Consider the following 22,172-nt stretch of genomic DNA (forward strand, 5'->3'; position numbering starts at 1 on the left):
GCACTAGCTATACATGTTAATAAAAATACAGACAACTGTTTATATTTGGAAACACAAGATCATGTTTATTGCAGCATACAACAATACGGTGGGCAGTCCCAGCCCTAAGAATTTCACATTTAATTTCCTTAGACTTCTAAGGTGTCGCATAGGCCGGGCAATGTCATTGTCTTAAATTTTTCTGGGGACACTTGTCACTTCTGGGTTCACAAAGTAGCAGACATACGCTTCTGATTAGAACTGTCAAGCAGTGATTCTTTGGGACCACTGAATCTCGTTGACGAGGAGTCTCGACTGTCCCCGTCGTCCGAATTTGGCTCGAGTGTGGCCATCGGGAAATGGCAGCGTCATTCTCCTCCCCGGCTAGGACTGCCCTGAAACTCTGCCATGCTGTTGGGGGTGCTGCCCCCAATGTCCCCACACAAGACTCCTACTTACCAAATGGTCTAGCTGCAGCCAGCCTTCATCAATGTCCCCAGCATAGCTGTGAGGAAGAGCTAATTCCTGTTGTCAGATAAATGTACCACGTCAGCCACAAAGTGGGAACCGGGAGCGAATCAAGCAAGCGTGTCTAACAAATCCCAGTTGCAAATCCCGCCTTTGCACATTTTTCGATCCCTTTGTTACTCCTCCTGATCTTTTCCATCCCTACGTGAGACGCAGTGCCCCTCCACTGTAGTCTGGGCACCACCAGATTGTCCGTGCCAGGCAATTTTGTGCCAATGTGCGCAGGCCCACTTGTATCTGGGCCCATAGTCGGACCCTCCCCATGATGGCAAGGTCGTTTCCTTCTAAATGTACCACTAAAACTCTGGGTGCCAGCCTCCACTGCAACTGCCTGTGCACTGCTGGCAACAAAGAGTGCCACCTCATACCCGGTGCCCCTGAGCCAAACCACACAGTGTTCTTTTATAATCCTAAATCTGGAGTCGGCATCCATGGGTGTAATTTTGGGGGGGGGGTGGGGGTTTTTGTCCCCCCCAACTTTCATGGCACACCATTTTATCCCCATTCATTTGGCTGGGGCACCTTTTCTTCAGATGTCATGTCCTCCCCACCCCCCTCCCCCCAACATTTTCAGCAAAGTTACTCCACTGGCGGCATCCATCGCCATGGCGCGTTCTCAGCCGGGGTAAAAAATGACTGCCCCGTAATCCATATCGCATCATCTGTTCATACAAATTGCATAGTTGAAAAACGTTTCAAAAAGGCATAATTAGTCATAATCAAAACAAATGAGTCCTTTTTAACATGCTGATCACCCTAGAATCAGTGCCTGCACTGGACTTCGGCTCGCCCTGTAGCCTAACATAAAGCGAAAAGCGGTTTCACTGCCATCTGCCTATTTTTTTTTTTAATTGCTGTTACTGGCATGCCCTGCAGGAAGGCAGTCGTGGCAGCACCTATATGGAAACTGTGGGAGGACCATCCTTTGCCATAAACTCCCACTTGCCCCAGTGTGGTTGACCATTCTTTTAAAATTGGTAGTTGGTCAGTGGAATGCCGCTAGAATGCATAAGGAGGGGGCCCGGTTACTGGGGCCTCCTCGCCAAGAACGGCACGACTGGACAACTGTAGATGAGTGATTTTTGTACAGCACAACCCACTTCCCTTTGCCCCCTTGGTCAGTCTTGCACTGTCCCAACTTGATGTTCAACACCTCCCTGTCAGCCCTTGAACCACTGCACATCCTTCAAGGCTAGAGCCTTGATGCAGAGGTCATCCTTAGCTGCTGCTACGAATTCACTGACCAGAAAAGCCCCAAACAATGCGGTGCAAATTCAGCCCAGAACAAATCCACCTCAAAATCATCAAAGCATACCCCAGGCAAGGCGCGTAACAGCTTTTGCAACAATTCAAAATTGATGGGTTTCCGACCAGCCTGCTTGGGTCCCATCTCTCCACAGCCATGCGTACTAAAGTGTCTTTAGTGGGGTCCTTCCTTCCCCTTAATTTGTAATAAAACGCTATGGCTGCAAGGTGCCCCTTCACCCAGCTCCTGCTCTTACCCTCACCATGTGTCCATGTCACAAATGCATGCACCTGCTCCTCTAGGGAAGATTTTTGCAATGCTTCTGACACACTCAAAAATATACCGTAGCCCTGCCGGTACCTGGACCTAATGCCTGGTGTGAGTGATCGCTCCCCCAAGTTCCAGAGCACCTTGTCCATGACATCAGCTGCCACCACTCCTGAGTGTCCCCTTCCTTGCTGTTGGATGGGCCTCCTGAAACCAGCACCACTGAAAACGAGAAAGCACGTCGGCTGCAACATTCACCACACCCTGTACATGTCAAGCCCTGAACTCGATATTCCTGTGTAAAGCAACCTCTACCAATCTCCTTAAAAAGCTCAGAACCTCCGGGCAAGATGCAGACTGCAGGTTTATGGCCTGAGCCACTGCCTTGTTATCACACCAAAAGTGCACCCTCTTCTTTTCCAATTCCCTGGGACACAATGTGAGTGCTACGACAGCGGGGAAGAGCTTGAGTGCCACGATATTCTTTGTTCTCCCCTTCTTGTGTCACTGGGTCAGCCATTTTTGTGCACACCACTTCTGACCCAATATTACCCCAAATCCTTCATTACACGAAGCATCTGAGAACATCTGTAACTTACCACAGGTTTGCCATGGGCTTCTCCACAATAGCACCCCATTAAACTGTGTGGTGATGCCCCTGTGAACCCCCCCCGCCGTCATCCTTGCCAATCTGCGAGCGAACACCCGGCCTGCAGGAATCACCATAGCCCCAAAATTCAATTTTCCCAACAATTGCTGCCCTCCAACGTGGTGCTATCTTTTGACAAAGTATTCTCTATTTCTGTAATCAACTCAGACACCTTCTCCCGTGGCAACCTGCAAGTACCCTTTACTGTATCTATCTCAATCCCTAAAAAGTTTAATACCTCAGTAGGTCCTTGCGTTTTTTCTGGTGCCATTGGAATCCCCATCCTGTCCATCACGTTTTTAAAGGAAGACTGAGCATAACCACAGTCCATCGAACCCTCCCGGCCCATGAACATAGTCATAGAGATAATGGATGATGTCACCCTGCTGCTCCATTCTGCACGCTGCCCATTCCAAGAATGTGGTAAATGCCTCAAATAGTGCACAAGAGCCAGAGCAACCCATTAGCATGCATTTGGCAATGTGTAAACCGCCATCCCATTGAAACCCCAAAAGATAAACTGTCTGGGTGTACAGGTAAAAGGCGAGTGCTGATTCTTTGTCCACCTTGGCCAAGAGGGCCCGTTTCCCCATGGAGGTCACCATTAGCATAGCCTGGTCAAATTGGGCATAATGCACAGAGTGGAGGTCCTGTTCCAGCCAATCATTGACCGGGTCACCTTTTAGGTACAAAAGGTTGTGAATCCATCTAAACTTGCCCTTTTCCTTCTTGGGTACAATGCCCAAGGGGGAAACTATGCAGTGAGGGAGCGCGGGGTGGGAGAAGGGGCCAGCCACCCTGCCGAGCTCCACTTATTTCTCTATTTTTTATCTTGCCACATGCGGCTGCTGCAGTGCTGAAGGGAGGTTCCTGGCCACCCGACCCATCAGTGGTCCACCATAAGGGATCTTGAACCCCTCGCTAAAGCGTTCCCACAACAAATCCTCCTTCACCTTTGGGTAATCCCACAAAAATGTCAGCAAAACTCTCCGGTCTACTGGGGAGAAGGGCTTTTCACCTGGGAGGATAGCTCAGTGGCAACATGCTCACCTTGGAAACAAGACAACACAGAGCAACACAGGTTCGATCCCCGGGTCCGTGCTTAGAAACCTCTGGGTATTAAGTGCAAAATAATATCACAAATTCCCCACTATTGGGAACCTCTGTGCTGCCCTCTGCCCCTAGCTCCACCTTTCGTCTTGAAACGGCTTGTAATCGGGTGGCTTCCACCACATTTGGAGCATTGGTGTTGGAATCTGCACCTGGGCCCCCAAGTGCATGACCACTTGTTAAAAGATCTACAGGCCCGTCCAGCCCTAAAACTTCTGTGTGCTTGCTCACTACCCCTCTGTGTTGAGGGGGCTGGCTGAAGGGGCTGCCAGTCGATTTTCTGATTGTGCTCAGACTTGCCATACCATGGTTTCCTTGAACCTTTGGCTACTTCAGATTTTGTTTACTGATCCTGTCCTTACCTCCCATGAATAACACTCAACCTTCCTATGTCCCTACTTCCTATGTTCATTTACATCCCTGTATTTCCAAAAGGCCGGACCCTGTCCTGGATCTTTTTCCATCCAGACCGCTGTCAACAAAGAGAATGCCCTGTTCCAATTATATATGTTCGCCTCCGGCCTGTTTCTCCTCTCCCTCTCTTTGCCATCCTCCTTGCTAATGGTTATGTCGGGGCCTGCTGTCTCCGCTGATAATAGTGAAAATGATCGAAATACTCCCTCTCCCAGATCCTTTCCTTCACCTGTCTAGGGATATGCCAAGCCATGGTGGATCTGCCAGATAATAAGAGTGCAATAGTTATTAGAAGGGGGCCAACATATCCTACACCGTCCCCTCCGATGCTGGCAATACCGGTCATCTCGGCTAACACCACAGGCTGCCGAGCGGGCTGCTGAGCTATAACTACCACTGCTGGGGTGGCCCCTCCCTTGTCAGATAGGAACTGCACCCATATGTCCCCAAAAACTGTCTGGTTCTGCAGAGCTAAAGAACTTGGAAAAGTTGAGACCCCTGCAATTGCAGCATGCTCTGGGGGGCCTTCCCCCACTCCTCTAATGGTTGCGCTGGCTGAACCTTCAATTGGCGTCTGCACTGTTCCACGCAATAATTTCAACATTTCGCCCAGTGTCTCATTCAATTTTTCACTCGTGCCTGAAACTACTGCCGGGAGTGAACTTAACCAAACTGTTGCCTAGCTGTCCAAAGGTGGGAGACATCCCATTGTTATTTGTAATACCCAAATCAGTAGCTGTAACCAATGCCTGTTGCTGCTCTTCCCCGGGGGACCTACGGAATCGACCACCGCCCCTGCGGGATGGTGTGGCAGGACTGCCCCCGTATTACCCGTTGTTTTTCACGCTGCCTGTTTCTTTGGTGGTGGTGCCCCAGGATCTCCCTCCCCCTGAGACAACACAACACCTTCTGGCAATAAAGATGCAACTTTACCCGTTGGACACCCGCGACTTTTTGTTTTGGATGGCGTTGCGTCGGTCGGTATCTCGCTGGCCGCTATGGTGTCCAAAAGTGGGGGCGCACACACCTGTGCCTGCACAATCTGCTGATGAGAGGGCAATCCCTGTTCGTCATCCAACATCTTTTTTGCCCAGTCTTTCCCCCTCTTGCACATTTTCTCTTGGAAAAGTTTGAACATCTCGGCCTGCTCGTCAGATTCGTCCCACGAAAAAACTGTTGAAAACTACATTGATTCCTGAAAATGTCTGGCGACTCCAGTTGAGATATGGCGTGAGTGAGATATCAGGCGGGCGGGCTGAGGAAAGACTTGGCTCGCCAGCCCCCTCTCCTTGTAGCCGCTCCCTGGTGCCCAGCTGGATGTGACCGGGCCCAGGGACGCCCCCTCCCCCTGGGAGGAGGCAAGGTGGGAATGGCCAGAAGGGTGGCCCACTATGCAGGCTGTCCCTCTAGCGCCCCCTCCAGGGGCTGGACATCCCCTGAGCAGTGTGGTCGCTTCCTGTTGCCCTCTCTTATAAGGGGAGAGTCAGGGCTCTGGGCATTGGTTGCAAAATTCTGCTGTTGTGTCCGTAAAGCCATCAATTGGCCCATTTCAGAGGAGCAGAGGCCTTGTTCATGAGAGACGTGGGTTTTAACAGGCAGGGAGTTTGCGGACCTGCTATCCCCGAAGTGATGGCATTATAATCCTGTGTAGTGTAGGCACGGTGTGCAGTCAGGACATCCCTTCTCTCAATTTGTGTATGTGCCCCAACGAGCTGTATCTGCAGTGTGAGATATGACCAGAGAAATCCGTGATTCCTTGAGCTCCCACAACTTTGACCCAGGGCCTTGCCTATTTCCCCCTCTGAACATCAGTGACCAACCCTCACCCCGGTTCGATGGCTTCCACCATATCCGTTTATGAATCGGGGTGTTAATCTTGCATGGCAAATACCGCTTCCCCCCACCCCCAGCCTCTCCATATAGTATCATTATGATTGAGATTTCGGCCTTTTCTGTTGCGTTATTGCAGAAGCCAAGGATTGTATGGGCATTGTGCGTTTGTGTTGCCCCTAACCCCACCCCGAAGATGGGTCTTCATACATGTATGTATATATATATATTGCTCTCTAAAGTGTAATTCATTCTCTTTGCATCATAGGTGTATTCGGATCAATCGTAAGCAGCATGTGGACGAGTCGCTACAGAAGGCGTGCAGCGCCAGCGGCCTCGCCTACTCTGACCTGCCTCTGCCTACAGAACTGTGCCTCTGGATCGATCCCAGTGAAGTCAGCTGCCGGTGAGTCACGGCGGTGGGACCTGCCAGGAACGGGCCGGAGGTGCCGGCGCCACACTTGGAGCAGCGCCATGTTGTTATGAATTTTTTTTTGTATGTGCTGTTGACAGTGCCTCCAACTTGACACACCTACAGCAGGTATCGCAAGGTGTCGGGGTGCCTCGTTATCTTAACTTTTCCACCAATAGACTGATATTACATATTTTTTGTATGCCATTTTTATTACCTGTCCAACTTCCCTAAATGGAGAAAAGCAACCTGTTGTGCATGGCCAGATTTTTGGTTAACAAATGAAGGTCGCAGCAGAAATAGCATGAGTTGGTCACTACAGAGACTATTGTACTGCTCGCCATAGTCCCCTTGCTGCCACACATTAGTGGCGTGGACTCCAAAAGGGGTGCCACCAGAGCACTTGGTTACCAGTGAACGTAGAAAATTAAGCAGGGGGTGCATGTTCAAAGCAAAAGCAAAAACAAAGAGGTTGGCTGGAAGGTTAAGAATTCATCTCATCCTCTGGCATAGTTCTGGGCACCCCTCCAGACCATCGCTCTTCTCCTGCCAAGCCATTGCAGAAGGGGAAAGACCATATGCAGATCAGGCTTAGTTTTTTAATTTTATTCGCCATTTCTATGGTGCCTATACACAGGTGTTTCCAAGCGCCACAAGACAAAAGGGGGAGGCATAGGAAAACAAACCTAACAATCGCGCTAGCTGCCTGATTCATGGAATTATTTGCACCGAAAAACGGGCATTTGTGCGCCATTCTGCACGCAAATCCCCATTTGTCAAACAGGGATTTGCGGGCAGAATGGCGCACAAATCCCTGTTTTTCGGCGCAAAGAATTCCAGGCAATAGGTCTTGTGACATTCCTACAATGCAATGTGCAAGGGGGAGTGGAAATGGGGGAAGGGTTGGGGGGAGTGAAGTGCAGAGGTGGGGGGCCCCGGGGGAGTGACCAAGTGCTGAGGGGTGCCACGAGGGCACGTGCTGGAGGAAAGGTAGGAGGGGGAAAAATAAGTGCGGTGGACGGGGTGGACCAGATGCAGGTTAGTCTGGGAAAGGTGCCCATGGGCAAGTGCTGGGGGAGACCAGTCAAAAAGGGGGGGGGGGTCTGGCACCACCACTCTCTGGTGTAGACAGACATTAACACGGGAGGGGGAGAGGGAAGCAGGAGGAGAAAGTGTCTTGAGGTGTTTCTCGAATTTAAGGAGATCCGACTCAAGTTTGAGGGTGTGGGGAGACATTCCAGCAGGAGGTTTCTGCCGAGGTGAGGGATGTACCTCCCACTCAAAGAAACATCTGACCTGTAGAGATTTAGAGCCAGAGGACGAAGAACTCTAGCTGGGAGGTATTTCAGGATAGAAAGCTGGATATAGAGGTCCCAGGCCCCAGACCGCCTTGTGGATAATGCAAAGGGTCTTGAATTTGATCCTTGCAGTCACCGGGAGCCAGTGGAGAGATTTTAGGGCTGAGATGTGGTCCCTGGGCTTGAGACCAAGGATAAATCTCGCAGCCATATTCTGGATTAGTTGAAGAGGGCAAAGGGAAGGAGGAGTCAGATTGAGGAAGAGGTTGTTGCAGTAGTGCAGCCTAGAGAGAACCAGAGCTCTGGAGACATTGAACTTCTGGGGGAAGATAAGGAAAGGGAGAATGTTTCTGAGACGGTGAAGCTGATAGTTGGACTTCCTGGCGAGGACCATGATGTGCGGTGAAAATGAGTCGAGGGGCCCCAAGCTTTTTTGCCTCACAAGAGGATGAGGGGAGCCAAGGAGGGTGGCCAGAGAGTGGGGGAGGGGAAGCAGGTGTCCCTCTGAGTGTTTTTGTCTTACTGGCATTAAGGCAGAGAGAGATCGTTAGCAGAGCACCATGTCTGAATAGCAGTCGAGTATGAGGGAGGAAGACGGGTGCGGGGAGTAGAGGAAGGAAGTTTGAAGGAAAGCGGAGTGTCATCAGCGTTGCATTGCAAGTGAGGAGAGAAGGTGGAGCTGCGGGGGGGGGGGGCAGGGAGATGTTGACAAGCCATGAGAGAGTGAGGTGGAGGAAAGGAAAGGGCCCTTTTTTACTTGGGAGGAATGGTTTGAAAGGAAGTCAGTCAGCCAAGCCAGTACGCGTTCGGTGATGCCAAGGGTATCACAAAGACATTTTATGACCATATCATGGTTGACCGTGCCAAAGGCAGAGAACAAATCAAGGAGCATCTGAACAGAGGGAGAGTTAGAGTCAAGGTCTTCACAGGTGTTTAGGAGAGCAGTTTCCGTGCCCCTCGATGCTCTGAAGCCAGACTGGTGGTCGTGGAGGCAGCCAGCCAGTTCAGTTTGGTGGGTTGGTTGGAGGGTGACCAGCTTCTCCATAAGTGCAGTGCAAAAAAGCTTGGGTGGACCGGGGAGAAGAGGAGACTGCAGAAGGATCGGCCAGTTCCTTGCAGAGTTTGAAAAGTTCAGCCATGTTGTTTGATGTCCATCAGATGCAGGCTTGCACATGAGCTCTGTGATATTTCCTTTGGAGCAGGCGGCAGGCCAGTTTGTCAGAGGATGTACCCAAGACCTGTCATTTCCACATAGCAGCTTTGCACTTGCATTTCAAAACTGCAAAGTCAGAGTCATACCAAGAATTGCATTTGGAGTCGGGCTTCAAGCGGATCCTCATGGCATGGGCAAGGATGTCAAAGGGCATTAGAGATGGAACGCTGGAGGTTAGCCAGTGCAGATTCAGTCGGAGAGTCTGAAGTAGAGGAGGGAGGAGGGATGAAGGTGGCGGCGAATGCAGCGACTGACGCACTCACACTTCATCTGTTGAATGACAGAGAAAGAGCCTGTCAGTGGGGTTAGTGGCATCATTTGCTGCCGGGGGAGCTTGAGATGGGACGCGAGGAGGGAGTGGTCTGACCAGGAGAGAGGAGTAGTAAGAAGGTTGGTGGGAGGGATGTTTGAAGGGACAGTCCAGGCCAAACTGCTAAGTCGCATCCCTTCTGCACAAGACCACAAACATCCCCAGACATGTTTCAGCCTCATTGGGCGTCATCAGTGAGGAGTAGCTTGGGTCTCTAGGCTTTTCTTTGGTTATAGTTTGTCTCCCTATGTGAGAGACGGTATGCCCAGACGTGGGTCCCTTGCTTGCAGCGTCATAGGAAACCAAGCTGCACCTCGCTGATTAGGCCCAACAAGGCTGAAACATGTCTGGGGTTGCTTGTGTTTCCGTGCAGAGGGGACCTGACCTAGCAGTTTGGGCTGGCTGCTCCCATTGGTGGCATTACCTGACTGATTTGCATATGGCTTTTGCAACATCACAGACTTGCTAAAAAACCGAAGTGTGGAAGGTTGCCCATAGCAGTGCCAGTGGTTCATATGTATTCAAAACCTTCCACCCATCACTTTTTTGGTTATGGGGTGTGCATGTTCAGCCACACCTGTGCCGATTCCTGACCTGCATGCCCTTGGGCACCATTCTGAATGTCCTTTTCATCACGGGCAGCAAGGCCACCAATAGTGGCCTGTACATGGCCACTTAAATTGTATTTACAGCTATCTGTGGACTCATTGTTAAGTGATGTGGAGGGCCATCTGGATGTAGAAGCTTAGTGTACCAATGGCAGTGTGTTAAAATCTAGCAGACTTCTGTTCTGATATACAATTCAGCTACAAAGGGAACATGTGCAAGGGATTTTTGCAGATTGGAATACCATTTTTTAGCAGTTTACAGGATTTTCGCCATGGCACTGAACCACATATATGCCTTCTCTCTCAGGCTCGGCGAAAACAGCAGCCACTTCACAGTCACGGCAAGTGAGGACAAAGAGGTTGCAGGCAAGAAGAGCCCCTCGGAACTGGAGACCTCAGACTACCACTCGGAGGGCTCAGACTCCCCGTGCGAGAGCTCCTCGGAAGATGAGAGTGCCCGCAAGCCGACAAAGCAAGTGTGCACCCCCAAGACACCAGTCATCAGCACAGTGAAGCAGGTATGAAATCTCCCACCATGGGGAAAGAGTGGTAATGGCAGGATCCAAGTACCTTTTGCCACCACACAAGAGGGGTATTTGACCAATGTCACTGAATGGCTCTACCTTGGTTCCCTCTCCTCACGGACCAATCAACTAGCGGCATAGGTTCGCTTTTTAAGGTGATTTCTGCCTTGGGTAGGATCTACGTGTACCTGTCCCAGTATAATCAGGGCAGGACTTGGTGTTGAAGTAGCAGAGAAAGCTGTGGTCCAGGGTTCAAGTGCTTTGGCACAGTAGTTTGTGGGTCCCAATGTAGTAGTGACCAGGGCTGCTGCACGTCTGGGTTCGGTGTGCAGTGTGTAGGTCCCCGTATTGGAAACACACAGGGGTTGAGGAAGAAAAGTGAGATGCTTTGATCAACCCTCATGAGGTCTCGCACAGTGTAGGGGTGTCCCGAGGTGCTACTGGCCAGTATTCGGGTGTGTAGGGGAAACTGAACCCTAAACAGGATAATGCCAGTACATGTTCCTTTCTCTCTGTCCGCGAGATCAGTTGTCCATTACTCATTTTTTGTTCACGCCTCCCAGAACACTCCATGCTTGCTCTTCTCTCCCACACAGTATTGCTCCTTCTCTTGTCTCGCAGCTGTCCTTGCTTCCTCATTCGCACCCGGAAAAGGCAGATTTATCAATCACAATCCGGCTTTCCCAGGTGCGTTTGTGCATTTACTGACAAGGTGAAACAAAAAAAAAAAAAAAAAAAAAAATGTCCGCCGCCTTAAAGATAGAAAAGCCACTAGGTCCCTTTTCAGATGACGGTGGCAATTTTGTAACCTGTTTTCCATGGCCGCCGTCATCCGAAAAGGGACCTAGTCCCTTTTTTATTTTAATGGCGGCAGCCATTTTTTTTTTTTTTTTTTCTCATTCCGTCAGGAGATGTGCTCGCACTGAACACATCTCCAGTCGGAATGAAAATAAATGTACTATGCACCACGGGAAATCCCGGGGTGTGAATGCCTTTCACGTCCTGGCTGGAGGGTGGGTGCGAATGGCTTTCACGCCCTGCTTGGTGGGCGTTCATAGCGTCTAACGGGCTGCAGCTCGGGTCTACCAGAGCCCAGGCTGGCGGGCCGTTAAACACCATGTCCACCCACCCCCCAGCCAGGATGTGAAAGTGACATACTTTGCTCTATTCCGCTGCTCTATTGTCTCTCACCCGATTCCTTGGTACCTTCTCATATACCTCGTCCCTTTAGATCCCCTTTACATGTTCCCTCCTCGCCCCACTCATCCTCTGTTATTTCTCCCATTGTTTATTTTCACACCCCTCAGTCCTACTCTCGTACATCAAGCTTCATGCTCCACCGATTCCTCCTCCTTCCATGCTTCTTTCCACATGCCTCATTCGTTGCTCCCTCACCTTGCTCGTATCCCTCCTTGCTTATTCTCCCCCCTCATGTTCACCATTCCTCGTTATCTTTCCTTGCTCATATTCGGTGTCTGTCGCCCTCTCTCTCCCCTTAGCTGCCTTGTCTCACATGCCTTGTTCTTTGCTCCCTCCTGTCTTTTTTCATTGCTTTTTTTCCCCCCTGTGCTTCTTCACTAATTGCTCTACTCCCTCACCTCAGTATTCCTTATTCCGCTTCACACCGTTCTTCTTTCCTCGTTCCTTTCACATTCATTGCTAGCTCTCACTTCCTCTGTTCCCCTCTAGATTTCCATGGCACAGCCCTCATTCATTTTTCTTCCTCTCAGGGCACATCCTTCAATTCTTGTTTCCTTGCACTCCTCATCCCATTCCTCGTTTTCTCACTCCTCTCAGACCTTGTTCTCTCTCACATTCCTTATTCCCTGCTCTTTCTGGTCACAGCGGTCGTTCAGTTCCCTCCTCAACGCCCATGTGCCCTGCCCTTGTTCTTTCTGCTCCGACCCCACTCTTCATTTCGTGTTGACTCACTCCTGTTCTTTTCTCTCTCCTCCCAGGGCACGCAGTACTTCTATCACCCTGCTCCAGCAGCGCCGTTCTTCATTCCCTATGGGAGCAGGAACCTTGGCTTCATCCCCACCTACCAGCCGATGACCCTGTACTACATCTACCCAAAGGTGCAGAAGGTCTTTCCTCAGCCCTCGCGGACTACGCGTCAGAAACGCAAAGTGGCCAAGCCCTGAGGGCCACCACCTGCACCAGACTGACCGCCTCACTGGCCCTGCAACTCAGGAAGGACCGACGAAACAGGGCGGCGAGGGGCAAATGGACCTCGGGGGAATTGCCATGGGGACAAGCAGGAGCCAACTCTGACTCCATTTTCATATGGTCACAGCCATCAACTCAGCAATTGCAACAGAGATCAATTGTTTTAAAGAACTATGGATTACTGGCAAAAATGTTAATTCTTTGGAAGACTGTGTGGAAATAGCTAGGTGTAGGATTTGATTCCTGCACAATGAATTTTTATTTGAGTCGGCGTATGGTAAATTGCAATCAATGTGACTCAATGTGACTCCAAACGACTCATTTTGAAACGTGTGTCGCAATGCTTTCTAGCGCCTGTAGTCCTGCTTTCCTTCATAGAAGGGGCCGGAAAAATGATTTTTTTTTCTGTGCCCAGGCTTATTTTAGCAACTGCATTTGATGTGTTTCCCTTAATGCTGCCAGAAGATGATGACACTCCTCTAGCAGTTGTGGAGAGGGGCACGGTTGTTCACGTTTTTTGCGCAGCCGGTCTTTCTTCAGTCATTCCATCCATTGTGATGCCGTTAATCTGGCACCTGCCCACAAATTGTGCTGTGGGACTGGAATTTCTTATTTTAATTTGAATGTCTGCTTCGTTGCTGAGGCATGATGTCTGTATTGTCCACCCCTCCCACCATCGATTTCGATGAATTGCAGGCAAAGTGTGTTGACGATCTTGTGTGAGGGACGAGGCATGTTTGCATTGTCTAAAAGATCTACCTTTTGGGTCAAAGAGTGTCGCCTTCTTTAAATGTATTGCTAAAGATAGATCAGGGGTCTGCAACCTGCATCTCTCCAGATGTTTTGGACTACACCTGCTCGGGACCCTCGCCATTGACTTTCTTTTTGTCTGAGAACGATGGAAGTTGCAGTCTAAGATCCGACCCCTGAGCTAGATGTTTAAGAGCAGAGGGGAATCAAAATGCAACACTACTGGGACGAGTGAGGATCTGTTGACCAGATTCTCGAGGTGGGAATGAGATTTGGAGCAGGTACTTCAAGACGCAAAGCAGCTGTTTCCATTTACATAGGGTTCCATCAACATCCCTTGGAGTTCACCTGGCCATGTCCAGCTGCAAAAATTCCAGATTTGGCAAGTTGATTTTTAGGAAGAGCATGGTAGTTGGAGGGTATTATGTATGTTGCTTTAGAGTATATTAATATAATCTGATCTTTACGTGGCGCCTCGTGCCAAATTCGCCCAGGTCTAAACACTGTAATAATGTAGCATTGTAGCCACACCTGTACACTAAACTAGCTGTTAATGGCCTGGAAGTCCGAGTTAAAGGCCTGAGCAAAGCTGATGGCGAGCAGTGGGGTGTTGGAGGCGAGAGCACTGAGCAGGAAGCGGGCACCGCACGCGCAACCCACTCTTGAGAGCTCAGAATGTAGGACAATAATGGCAGCATTCCGAGCGTTCTTACTGGCTCGGGCTTACTTCCCGGATTCTAATTGCAATTTGATGGCACTCAATGTATTGGCCTCGATACCTCGTGCAGTTATTTCCATTATGGAAACATTAATGGGTTAAAATCGACATTGGTTGCTTGTTATCTAGCAGTGAGCCCTTGCGCTAGCAGCGCAGCGGTCTTGGATGCAGAATAGAAAAAGATCATTTGAGAAACGCATTTGGAACATGTGACCAAATAACTGCAATGCCTGCTAAACATGTGCATGTCTTCATCATTGATGGTGAACATTAACCGCGCCAAGTTGGCCTGTGTGAGAAGTTAGACTCCCCACCTAACCCCCCAAGGAAAGCATGGGGAATGACGCTTGGAAAGCAAAGGCGGGTGCTGTTTGAGCCCTACAGGCCTATATTTCAGCGTCCACCATTAACGGTCTACAGTTGTAAGCCAAACCGGTCCCTGGAGTTCGTTGGTCCATGTTGTGTGTTTAGGTTGCATCCTCAGTTTGCAATGACCGGTTTATTGCCACTTACCAGTGAAAGGCGCAGGGCTACAAAACTCCATGTTGCTCTTGGGTGCCTGTGCAACGCCTAGTGGCTGGTGCTGTACTGTGACCCGATCGCTGTAATTCAGCGCTATCACTACATAATGTCCCCAACAAAAATATCGCCATAGATATGGCCGCTTGGTTCGCCATAGGCGATATTTTTGGGGGGGATATTATGTGGGAGCAGAGGTTGCGGGGATGTCCGCAGAGTCCATGTGTGAATTTTGCCGCAAAAATATGGCGATATTTTTGCATCGCAATATTTTTGCGGCGGAATTAACACATGGAATCAGTTCAGCGACACTTCTAGCTCATTCCACTGTCTGTGTGTCTTAGCCAGAGGGCATTCCAAAAGTATGCCCGCCCGAACGGTCTAATTATATATTTACTTTGCGTTCTTTGCGCTAGGATGTATCCTTAAGTGGCGCAGCAGAGAGGTTAGCTGTGCTCGTGTACTGGTTGTTTAAGCTTTTGTCAGAAGTTGACTCCAAGCTGTGTTTTGCTTCATTTAAGTTGCCTGTTGCGTAAAGGGCCTGGTTTAATGCATATTCTCCATAACTGCAAAAGTGTCAAATTAACAACGGCACATGTTCAAGATTTGCTCAAACGGAGGGGCCAACAGTCCTACAATCCAGTGTGCCAAGAAGTAAAAATCAAAGTTCACCTGCCAAATGCTCATGTGTAGAACCAAACTCTCATATTGATTTTTGCACAGGATCAAAGCACCATGCATGTAATCTGGCTGCTTTACAAACCAATAGGACTAGTCGTGCAGCATTGACCTAATGTTTCGCTCATCTGTGCTGTTACAGGAAGGGACCAATTTTCGGTGAATCGGTGCAATCCGGCCCCAAAAGAGGTCTTCTGGCTCGATTGCATTCTGATTCAAGCCTCATATCGGCCACATCCCCTGGGCACTGCAAGCATATCTAGTCCGGTCTACCTAAGCAGAAAGAACAGAGGTCTGATAGTGTGGTGGAAAGGATTCTGCAGGGTTTGTAACATACCAGGACTGCGTCTGCCATTATTTTCATCCTTAGCGCTGGTGCTCCTGCTGGCAGAGTTGTCAAATGAGACTAGAATGACAAAGCCCTTTCTTGCTGCATGCAAACTCGGTTGTCATCTTGGAATAGCCGAGGGTTTCATGAGATACATTCAGGGCTACTTAAGAAATTACAACGAAGATGAAATGTCTGCAAAAGCAGTCATGCAGCAGCATCGTCTTCAATATATTGAGGGCAGGGCACATTTGTAATTTAAAAGAATGGAGGTCTGCATCCTGTTGTTGAATTCGAGGCCTGTATATTTTGTTTAAAGGATCTAAATGGGATGGAAAGGTAAGCCAGAAAAATGGCACCTTATAATGTGGGTCTGCAACCTTTGGCTCTCCAGATGCTTTGGACTACAGCTATCACCAGCCTTGGCCAGCATTGGCAATGGTGAGGGAACCTGGGAGTTCTCGCACAAAACAAGCCGCAGGTTGCAGATCCTGGCCATATGATGACCTATCTTCCCAATTAGTACTTGGTATTTAAATTTGTCTTCAATGTACTGTAGGGCTATCTCCCAACTTTTTACGCCATTCCAAGTATTTACTGATGTAACATTTTAGTGATTCTGATTTCGACGACCAAATTCCAATTGTAGACTCCCTTCTTCTCTTCACTGTTCATCAGCCCTAACAGCACAGAGGGATGAGAGGAGTCTACATTTAACATCTAAATGATTTAAAAATCCGGCCAACAAAATGGTGGACCGACTCGCAGATAAATACAAAGCTAACTGTCCGTTTATTTCATGGAGGTGAATCAATTGAAACAATGCTGTTCCAAAATGGCCCCCGTGTTTACACATGGTAGACATTGCTATTCCTTCCTTGTTTTCAATGCGACATGCTAATCCAATTTCTATGTGCAAAATAACTTACCCTATATTTGGGGAAGTTGCACTCCAATTCCCATTGTTCTGCAGATCAGAAGGGCACATGCATATTTGCTGTCTGTACACTGTGAAATGTTTCAATTGTGCCAGATGAGGCATTGCATCGCTGAGCATTCCTCCCCCGCCTCCCAACTCCACCTGCCCTCAATTTTTCTTCTAATACATTGCCTAAGATTTCATTGAACATCAAAGGTCTGTAGACCCATCTTCTCTGTTCCCCTGAACCCTTCTTCCCGTTGTGACTTTGGTGGCTCTACGTGCACTCCCATCTTGCCTTTAAAAATGTGAACAGTGCTGTGCGGTGTCAGGAAGGGAGCTCTGTTGTGATCTTTTGTGTTATTTTAGATTTGTAGAGAGTCAAACACCTTTAATGCAAGTGCTTTTGAAGTCTGTTCAGGGATTGTGTTAAAAGTTTCTGGTGTTGGGGTTTTCAAACTACAGCCACCCACCCGTAACCTCAGGAGAGTTGGCATTGTAATTGATGTTGTAGATATATAAATGTGTTTTTTTTTTGTGGCCATTTTCTTATTAGTTTTACTTTACTAATGGGTGCTGTATTTACAGTAAGTGTGCACACGACTGCAATCTTTAAGGATGGTCCTGGTCTGTGGGAAAGCGAGGTGCGTTTGCCTTTGGGCTGAAAGTTGCCTCACTACGGGCAGCACACAGGTGCTAGAAAGGTACAATACCAGAAGTAACGACGACAAAGTGAATGAAACGTAGAGCGCATATGGGCTACTACCCCGTCGTGAAAAGAAAAGCGCCCGGATAGAAAATGAACAAAACGAAGATGAGTGCTTCATTTGTTAATGTGTTTGCCAGGGCTCAGCCCTGGCACTTATTTTTGAGCCATGGCACCTATTAACTATGTAATGGTGGGAGTCCGTTCATCCATCAACCACAACGAGCAGGTGTAAGCTGTAGCGTAACCCCAAATATGTCGCTGCGGTGGCGAGCAGCTATGGGTGTTGGCATCAGGGGTGCCCACCCGCAGTGTCGCAGGAGTGCTAGAAAATATTTGGGACCTGGCACTTATTATTTTACAAAAAGATGGACCGAAGACATAGAACAGCGAACTGACCGCAAAGACGGCCGCCCTCCCACACACCCGCGGCAGTAAGTAAACGCGAGAGAAGCACCATTGGTTCTCTTGATGGTGGTGGTTTCTGTGGGGTTTATAACAAGCAAACTTGCCTTATACCCCCTCCCCCCTATTCTTTTCTGTGAACTCCCTCCTGTCCCCAAATGCATGACACTCCGCCCAAAAGTGCACAGGGCTTTGAAACTTTCCCACCTGTTTTTAAAGCGCGCCCTTGCTTGCAGGCCTAATCTGCTGCTTTGTGTAAATTGCAGTTATTATAATATAATTCTTTGATTTTCTTTTCTTAGTTTCGGAATGTCCTCGCCTTCTCTAATGCCTGAGGGCAGTTCAATATATCTTATCCTGTTTTAAATAGTTGTACAGTCAGTGAAGCAGTTAGTGAAGCTTAACTGCCCGAAATGAGCCTATGCCGCCGGCAGCCTCAACCACTCATTAATGCAAAGTGCCTTCCTTCACTCGACCCTCCCTTGGCACTAGTTGACCAACAGCCAAAATGCTGACACTGTGAATGTAGTGGGTTTATATGCTTTTACACTGTAATTCCACATGCATGTGGCGGTCGTTCTGCACAAAGTAAACTGATGCTGTAGGTTTTCAGCGTTATAAGAATGTTTGCCCTTTTCTGGTTTATTTTTTTCTCTTCTTCCATGCGCATTTATTAAGGTTTGTTTTGCGGAAGTTGTAGCCATTGTTTTTGTAAAGGATGTGTTTTGAAAAAAGTGATGTCTTCCTTTGTACGCAGTCTAATGTGGAGTAAGCTCGGGTAGAAGCTGCGGCTTCTGCAGTGGTTGCAGTGGTTTCACGAGAAATGGAGTAAGCGCATGTTCTCCGGTCACTCCAAGCCCTGGACATCTGGGGCCAGATTACAGAAACGTTGCACTGGTACAACTGCAATATTGCACCAGGGCAAAGTTTGCCCTAGTGCGATATTGAACTTGCATGGTGCAAATGTTTTCTAGTCCGGCCCCAATGTTTTTTGGAGTAGGGCCATTTTTGGCCAAGTACAAATACCATGCAAAATTGCACGTGCCCAGCTGCAAAGTTTCTTTAATCTGGTCTGAGAGTGCAACATCACTTCAGGAATTGTACGTTGCACTGTGAAATGACTGCAGAAGCATGTCTTTTTGACATTATGTAAGAAGCCAACTTCAGACTGTTGGCTCTCTACAGGAGCCTGCCCTGGAATCTGATGTCTGACTGTGGCGTCAATGGAGGAGTCGGACGTCAGACTTTTACACTACTATAGAAAAGTGGTATTGGGCTCCGACGTCACTGCCGTAACTTCACTTTGGACTGACATCATTGCAACGACCAGACGTTGCTTGTCACTTCAATGCAAAACCGTGATCTCGGCTCCCAAAGGAAGGCAGACATCTTTGTGAATGTTAAGCGATACCATTCTGTGCTTAAAACATTTTTTGAAAGTTTCTGCGTTCTAGATGATGGCATCAGAGGAGGGATTTGGTACTCACAAAGGTCCACAGTGGAGGGTGGTGCTTGGTTGCAAAAGCTTTTATGATTTTGGTGCTGGTGAAAGGTTTCTGCAGGGGTGCTTGCCGCTTGCTGCACACGTTCTATTTATGTTTGTCTTCATGTCAAGGGCCCAACTATTCTGCAATCGACGCATGCACCAATGCAGACCATGCGGTGTGTAGGCGCCCCTTCCTCCCTCTCACAGACTAGGCGGAGAGGGCTATGCTTGCTGGTGTTTTGTAGAATTTGCCCTTTTTTATATTCATTTGCATAAATGTCTTGAAATATTTATAAGAGCCATGTAAATATTTGTGGACTGACATTCTGTGATATAAAATTAACTTGTTTTATTAATATATAATGTTTTTATATACGCTGTGTCTTTGTTGAGAGGCATTTAAAATAGTTTTTTAAACATTTGTATAAAATAATAAATATTTTATATTCAAAAGGAGGTGACTAAAAAGAGTAACCTTATTTTTCATGTAATCATTGTCTCTGTGAGCACATTTTCTCTCCTAGTCCTTGGGCTGACTTTCATGCCCCTGTTATTGCCTGCTCTCCGTTCAGCCCACAGCGCTCGGAGGCCATACCAATGGCAGTGGGCGCTATACGACACGTAAACTAACATAACTCCTGACTGGTGCCGCTGCTACTGTACTAACTGTTTTCTCTCCTCACTGTCACTAGAACACTGGGGAGGAAGGACACCAAGTCGACTATTGCAGGTTACATATTTTTCTTTGCAGACTATGTACAAATAGGGTTGACTAAAATGAAAACTGGGATGTCCACAAAATAAATTAAAATGATCCGGTTGGTATTATCTGAAGAAACGTCTCTCCGCTCGACTCTGGTAGTGTGGCGCTCTGGCTACCGCAGCCACTTTCCATGTCCTTCGCATTAATGAATGTTGCATCCCTCCTCACCTGTGGCATAGCAGGTTTACAGGCTCGTCAAACTCTCTTGCTTGCTCTAGTGTAGATGCAGGCTGTCCAAGGTATTGTACTCCTCGACTGACTCTGGCACCAAGTCTTGCATGCAGACTAGTCATTGGTCTTTACTGGTGGGGAGATTCAGAGGGGGTTCAGTGAGGGGGGGGCTGAAATTGCTGTAACCTCCTCGTTTCTTCTCCCACCTTGCGGTCCTTTGTGGGGCTGACCTGAGCCACCGGGAACCTGCTATTCTAGCTGGCTAGGTAGGCCCTGACTTTGCTCATTCTCCCCTTCTCTGATTTTCTTCCACCTTCACCTGCCACTTTCTTCCTCTGGAGTCACTGCTTCTGTGACTCATCCCGTGGCCCCGATGTCTGTACTTCCTCCTCTAGAGTCCTATCTTCCATTAACTCCCTTCTATGTCTCTGTCATGATGTTTCCTCTACCTCCTGGACCTACTTCCCCATTCTGACTTAACCTTCACTGATACTTACCTTCAATGTTCCCACCCGTCAGCCCCTTTACCGCCACCACCTACCTTTTGGCTACCCTCGTGTCCTGATGCTACTACCACCTCCCTTCCCCTCGCTGCTCTCACCACCTCCCTTTGATCTCCTCTGCCACTAATTCTCAAGCCTTCTCTTACACTACTCTTCAATCTCCATCCTTCTCCAAACATGAACCCCCTACTCCTACAGCCTATTCTCTGACTGGGGCTGGCTGTTTTTCTTGGAAGACTGCCCCTCCATTTGGGCGTGCATGTGCCTCTGGTAATGGACCTGATCTTGAGGACTGGCTCTGGCCATACATGGGCTTTATTGAGGCTTAAGGGGCTGGGCCAAAATTGGAGCATAGCTGCCATTTGGAAATTCCTTTCACTCCCTCCAAACTTCAGTGGCTGCTTGTGGTGAGCTGTGGCTTTATGAATGGTCTGGGTGAAACATAATTTAAGATTGCAACCAGAAGCATTTTTCGAACCGTTTCCCTGAATTACATGCTGCTCTGGTAACATTGTGGCTTTTGCAAGGACTTTTGGGTCAGAGAATGGGGTATTTCTGTTCCTAGCAAAGCAGTGCAGTGAAATGAAAATATAATGCGTCAATTGTATAGTGCCTTTCACCATTAGTATGGTCACAACAATCCGGTGTATGGGTATTGGAAGACATTCGAGGAGGTGCTTGTATACATGTGTGTGTACATATTGGCCAGTACAATGATAGGAAGGGTGGCCAGGCCCCTGCAAGCCACCCATGTCGAGCTGCCATGGGGATGGGTGGTGATGGGTCGTCTAGAGGGGTATGTGAGGGCAGGAGGGAGATTAGGTGTGCAGTTATTTCTAGAATATTTTCGGGAATGGTAGCTGCGTTCTTATGGCCGAGCTGTTATGCGAAGTGTCTCTAGTGATGTATGATGACAGATGCGTGCAGGTCTGTGGCCGTGCTTTCGGCAGTTTCCCTGTGCGTGGCGATTGAGAGGTTAAATGCATTGTCTACATTCTAAACAGTGAGCCAGGGTAGATCTCTTACTCTAAGTCAACTTACTATAATTTAGAGGTCACATTCTTCATGCTCCTAGGTTCAATGAAAAGATTGCCATCACCATTCTTCTGGATTCAACATCTGGCTGCCCTCCACGTACTTCCAGATTCCAACCATGGCTAAAATTCCTCAATTCGCTTCGATTCAGTATCCATGCTAGATTCTTCTATTAGCTCAAATTCCATAGAGACTATTCTGCCAGGGAGAGGCAGATCACCTACATTCAGTGCAATGGCTACATTCTAAGTTCTCCTGGAATTAATAAAGTGGTTGCATTCCACAAAGACCTGGAATAAAAATGAAGGCTGCTTTACACTGGAACGTAGAATCCATACAGTGGCTGTATTGTTCGTTCACCTAAATTCGAGTCTGGCTGTATTCTGCAAGCACCTACTGTCGAAACACTGGTTGCACTAGAAGAATCAACTTGAAAGAACGCAGTGTCTACACCTTAACGGTCGCTTGGCTGAATGCTACCACAGACCATGAGAGTTGGGGCGTTGTTTCTTACCTGGTAGTTGCTGTTGATTGGTTTTGATTCCTGGATGGGGCCTCCCACTGGCAAAAGGGAATTTTGAAGAATCTTATGGATCCCTCAATGAACCTCTGCCCAAAGTCTCCTCTCAAGTGG

General features: G+C 48.5%; 1 protein-coding gene across 2 annotated transcripts in view; it reads left to right on the forward strand.

Moving 5' to 3' along the window:
- LOC138528818 (protein BTG3-like) overlaps window positions 1–19,534 on the forward strand; it is a 79,718-nt gene extending 60,184 nt beyond the window's left edge. For both annotated transcript variants that reach the window (XM_069640713.1, XM_069640716.1), the window contains 3 exons: window positions 6,292–6,429; window positions 10,172–10,382; window positions 12,347–19,534. In XM_069640713.1, the coding sequence (XP_069496814.1) occupies window positions 6,292–6,429; window positions 10,172–10,382; window positions 12,347–12,532 (535 nt within the window). In that variant the 3' untranslated portion in view covers window positions 12,533–19,534. The remainder of the gene's footprint in view (window positions 1–6,291; window positions 6,430–10,171; window positions 10,383–12,346) is intronic.
- Window positions 19,535–22,172: the final 2,638 nt, after the last annotated feature.

Source organism: Ambystoma mexicanum, chromosome 1q (genome assembly GCF_040938575.1).
Source record: "Ambystoma mexicanum isolate Mex_15411 chromosome 1q, UKY_AmexF1_1, whole genome shotgun sequence".
Lineage (NCBI taxonomy): Eukaryota > Metazoa > Chordata > Amphibia > Caudata > Ambystomatidae > Ambystoma > Ambystoma mexicanum.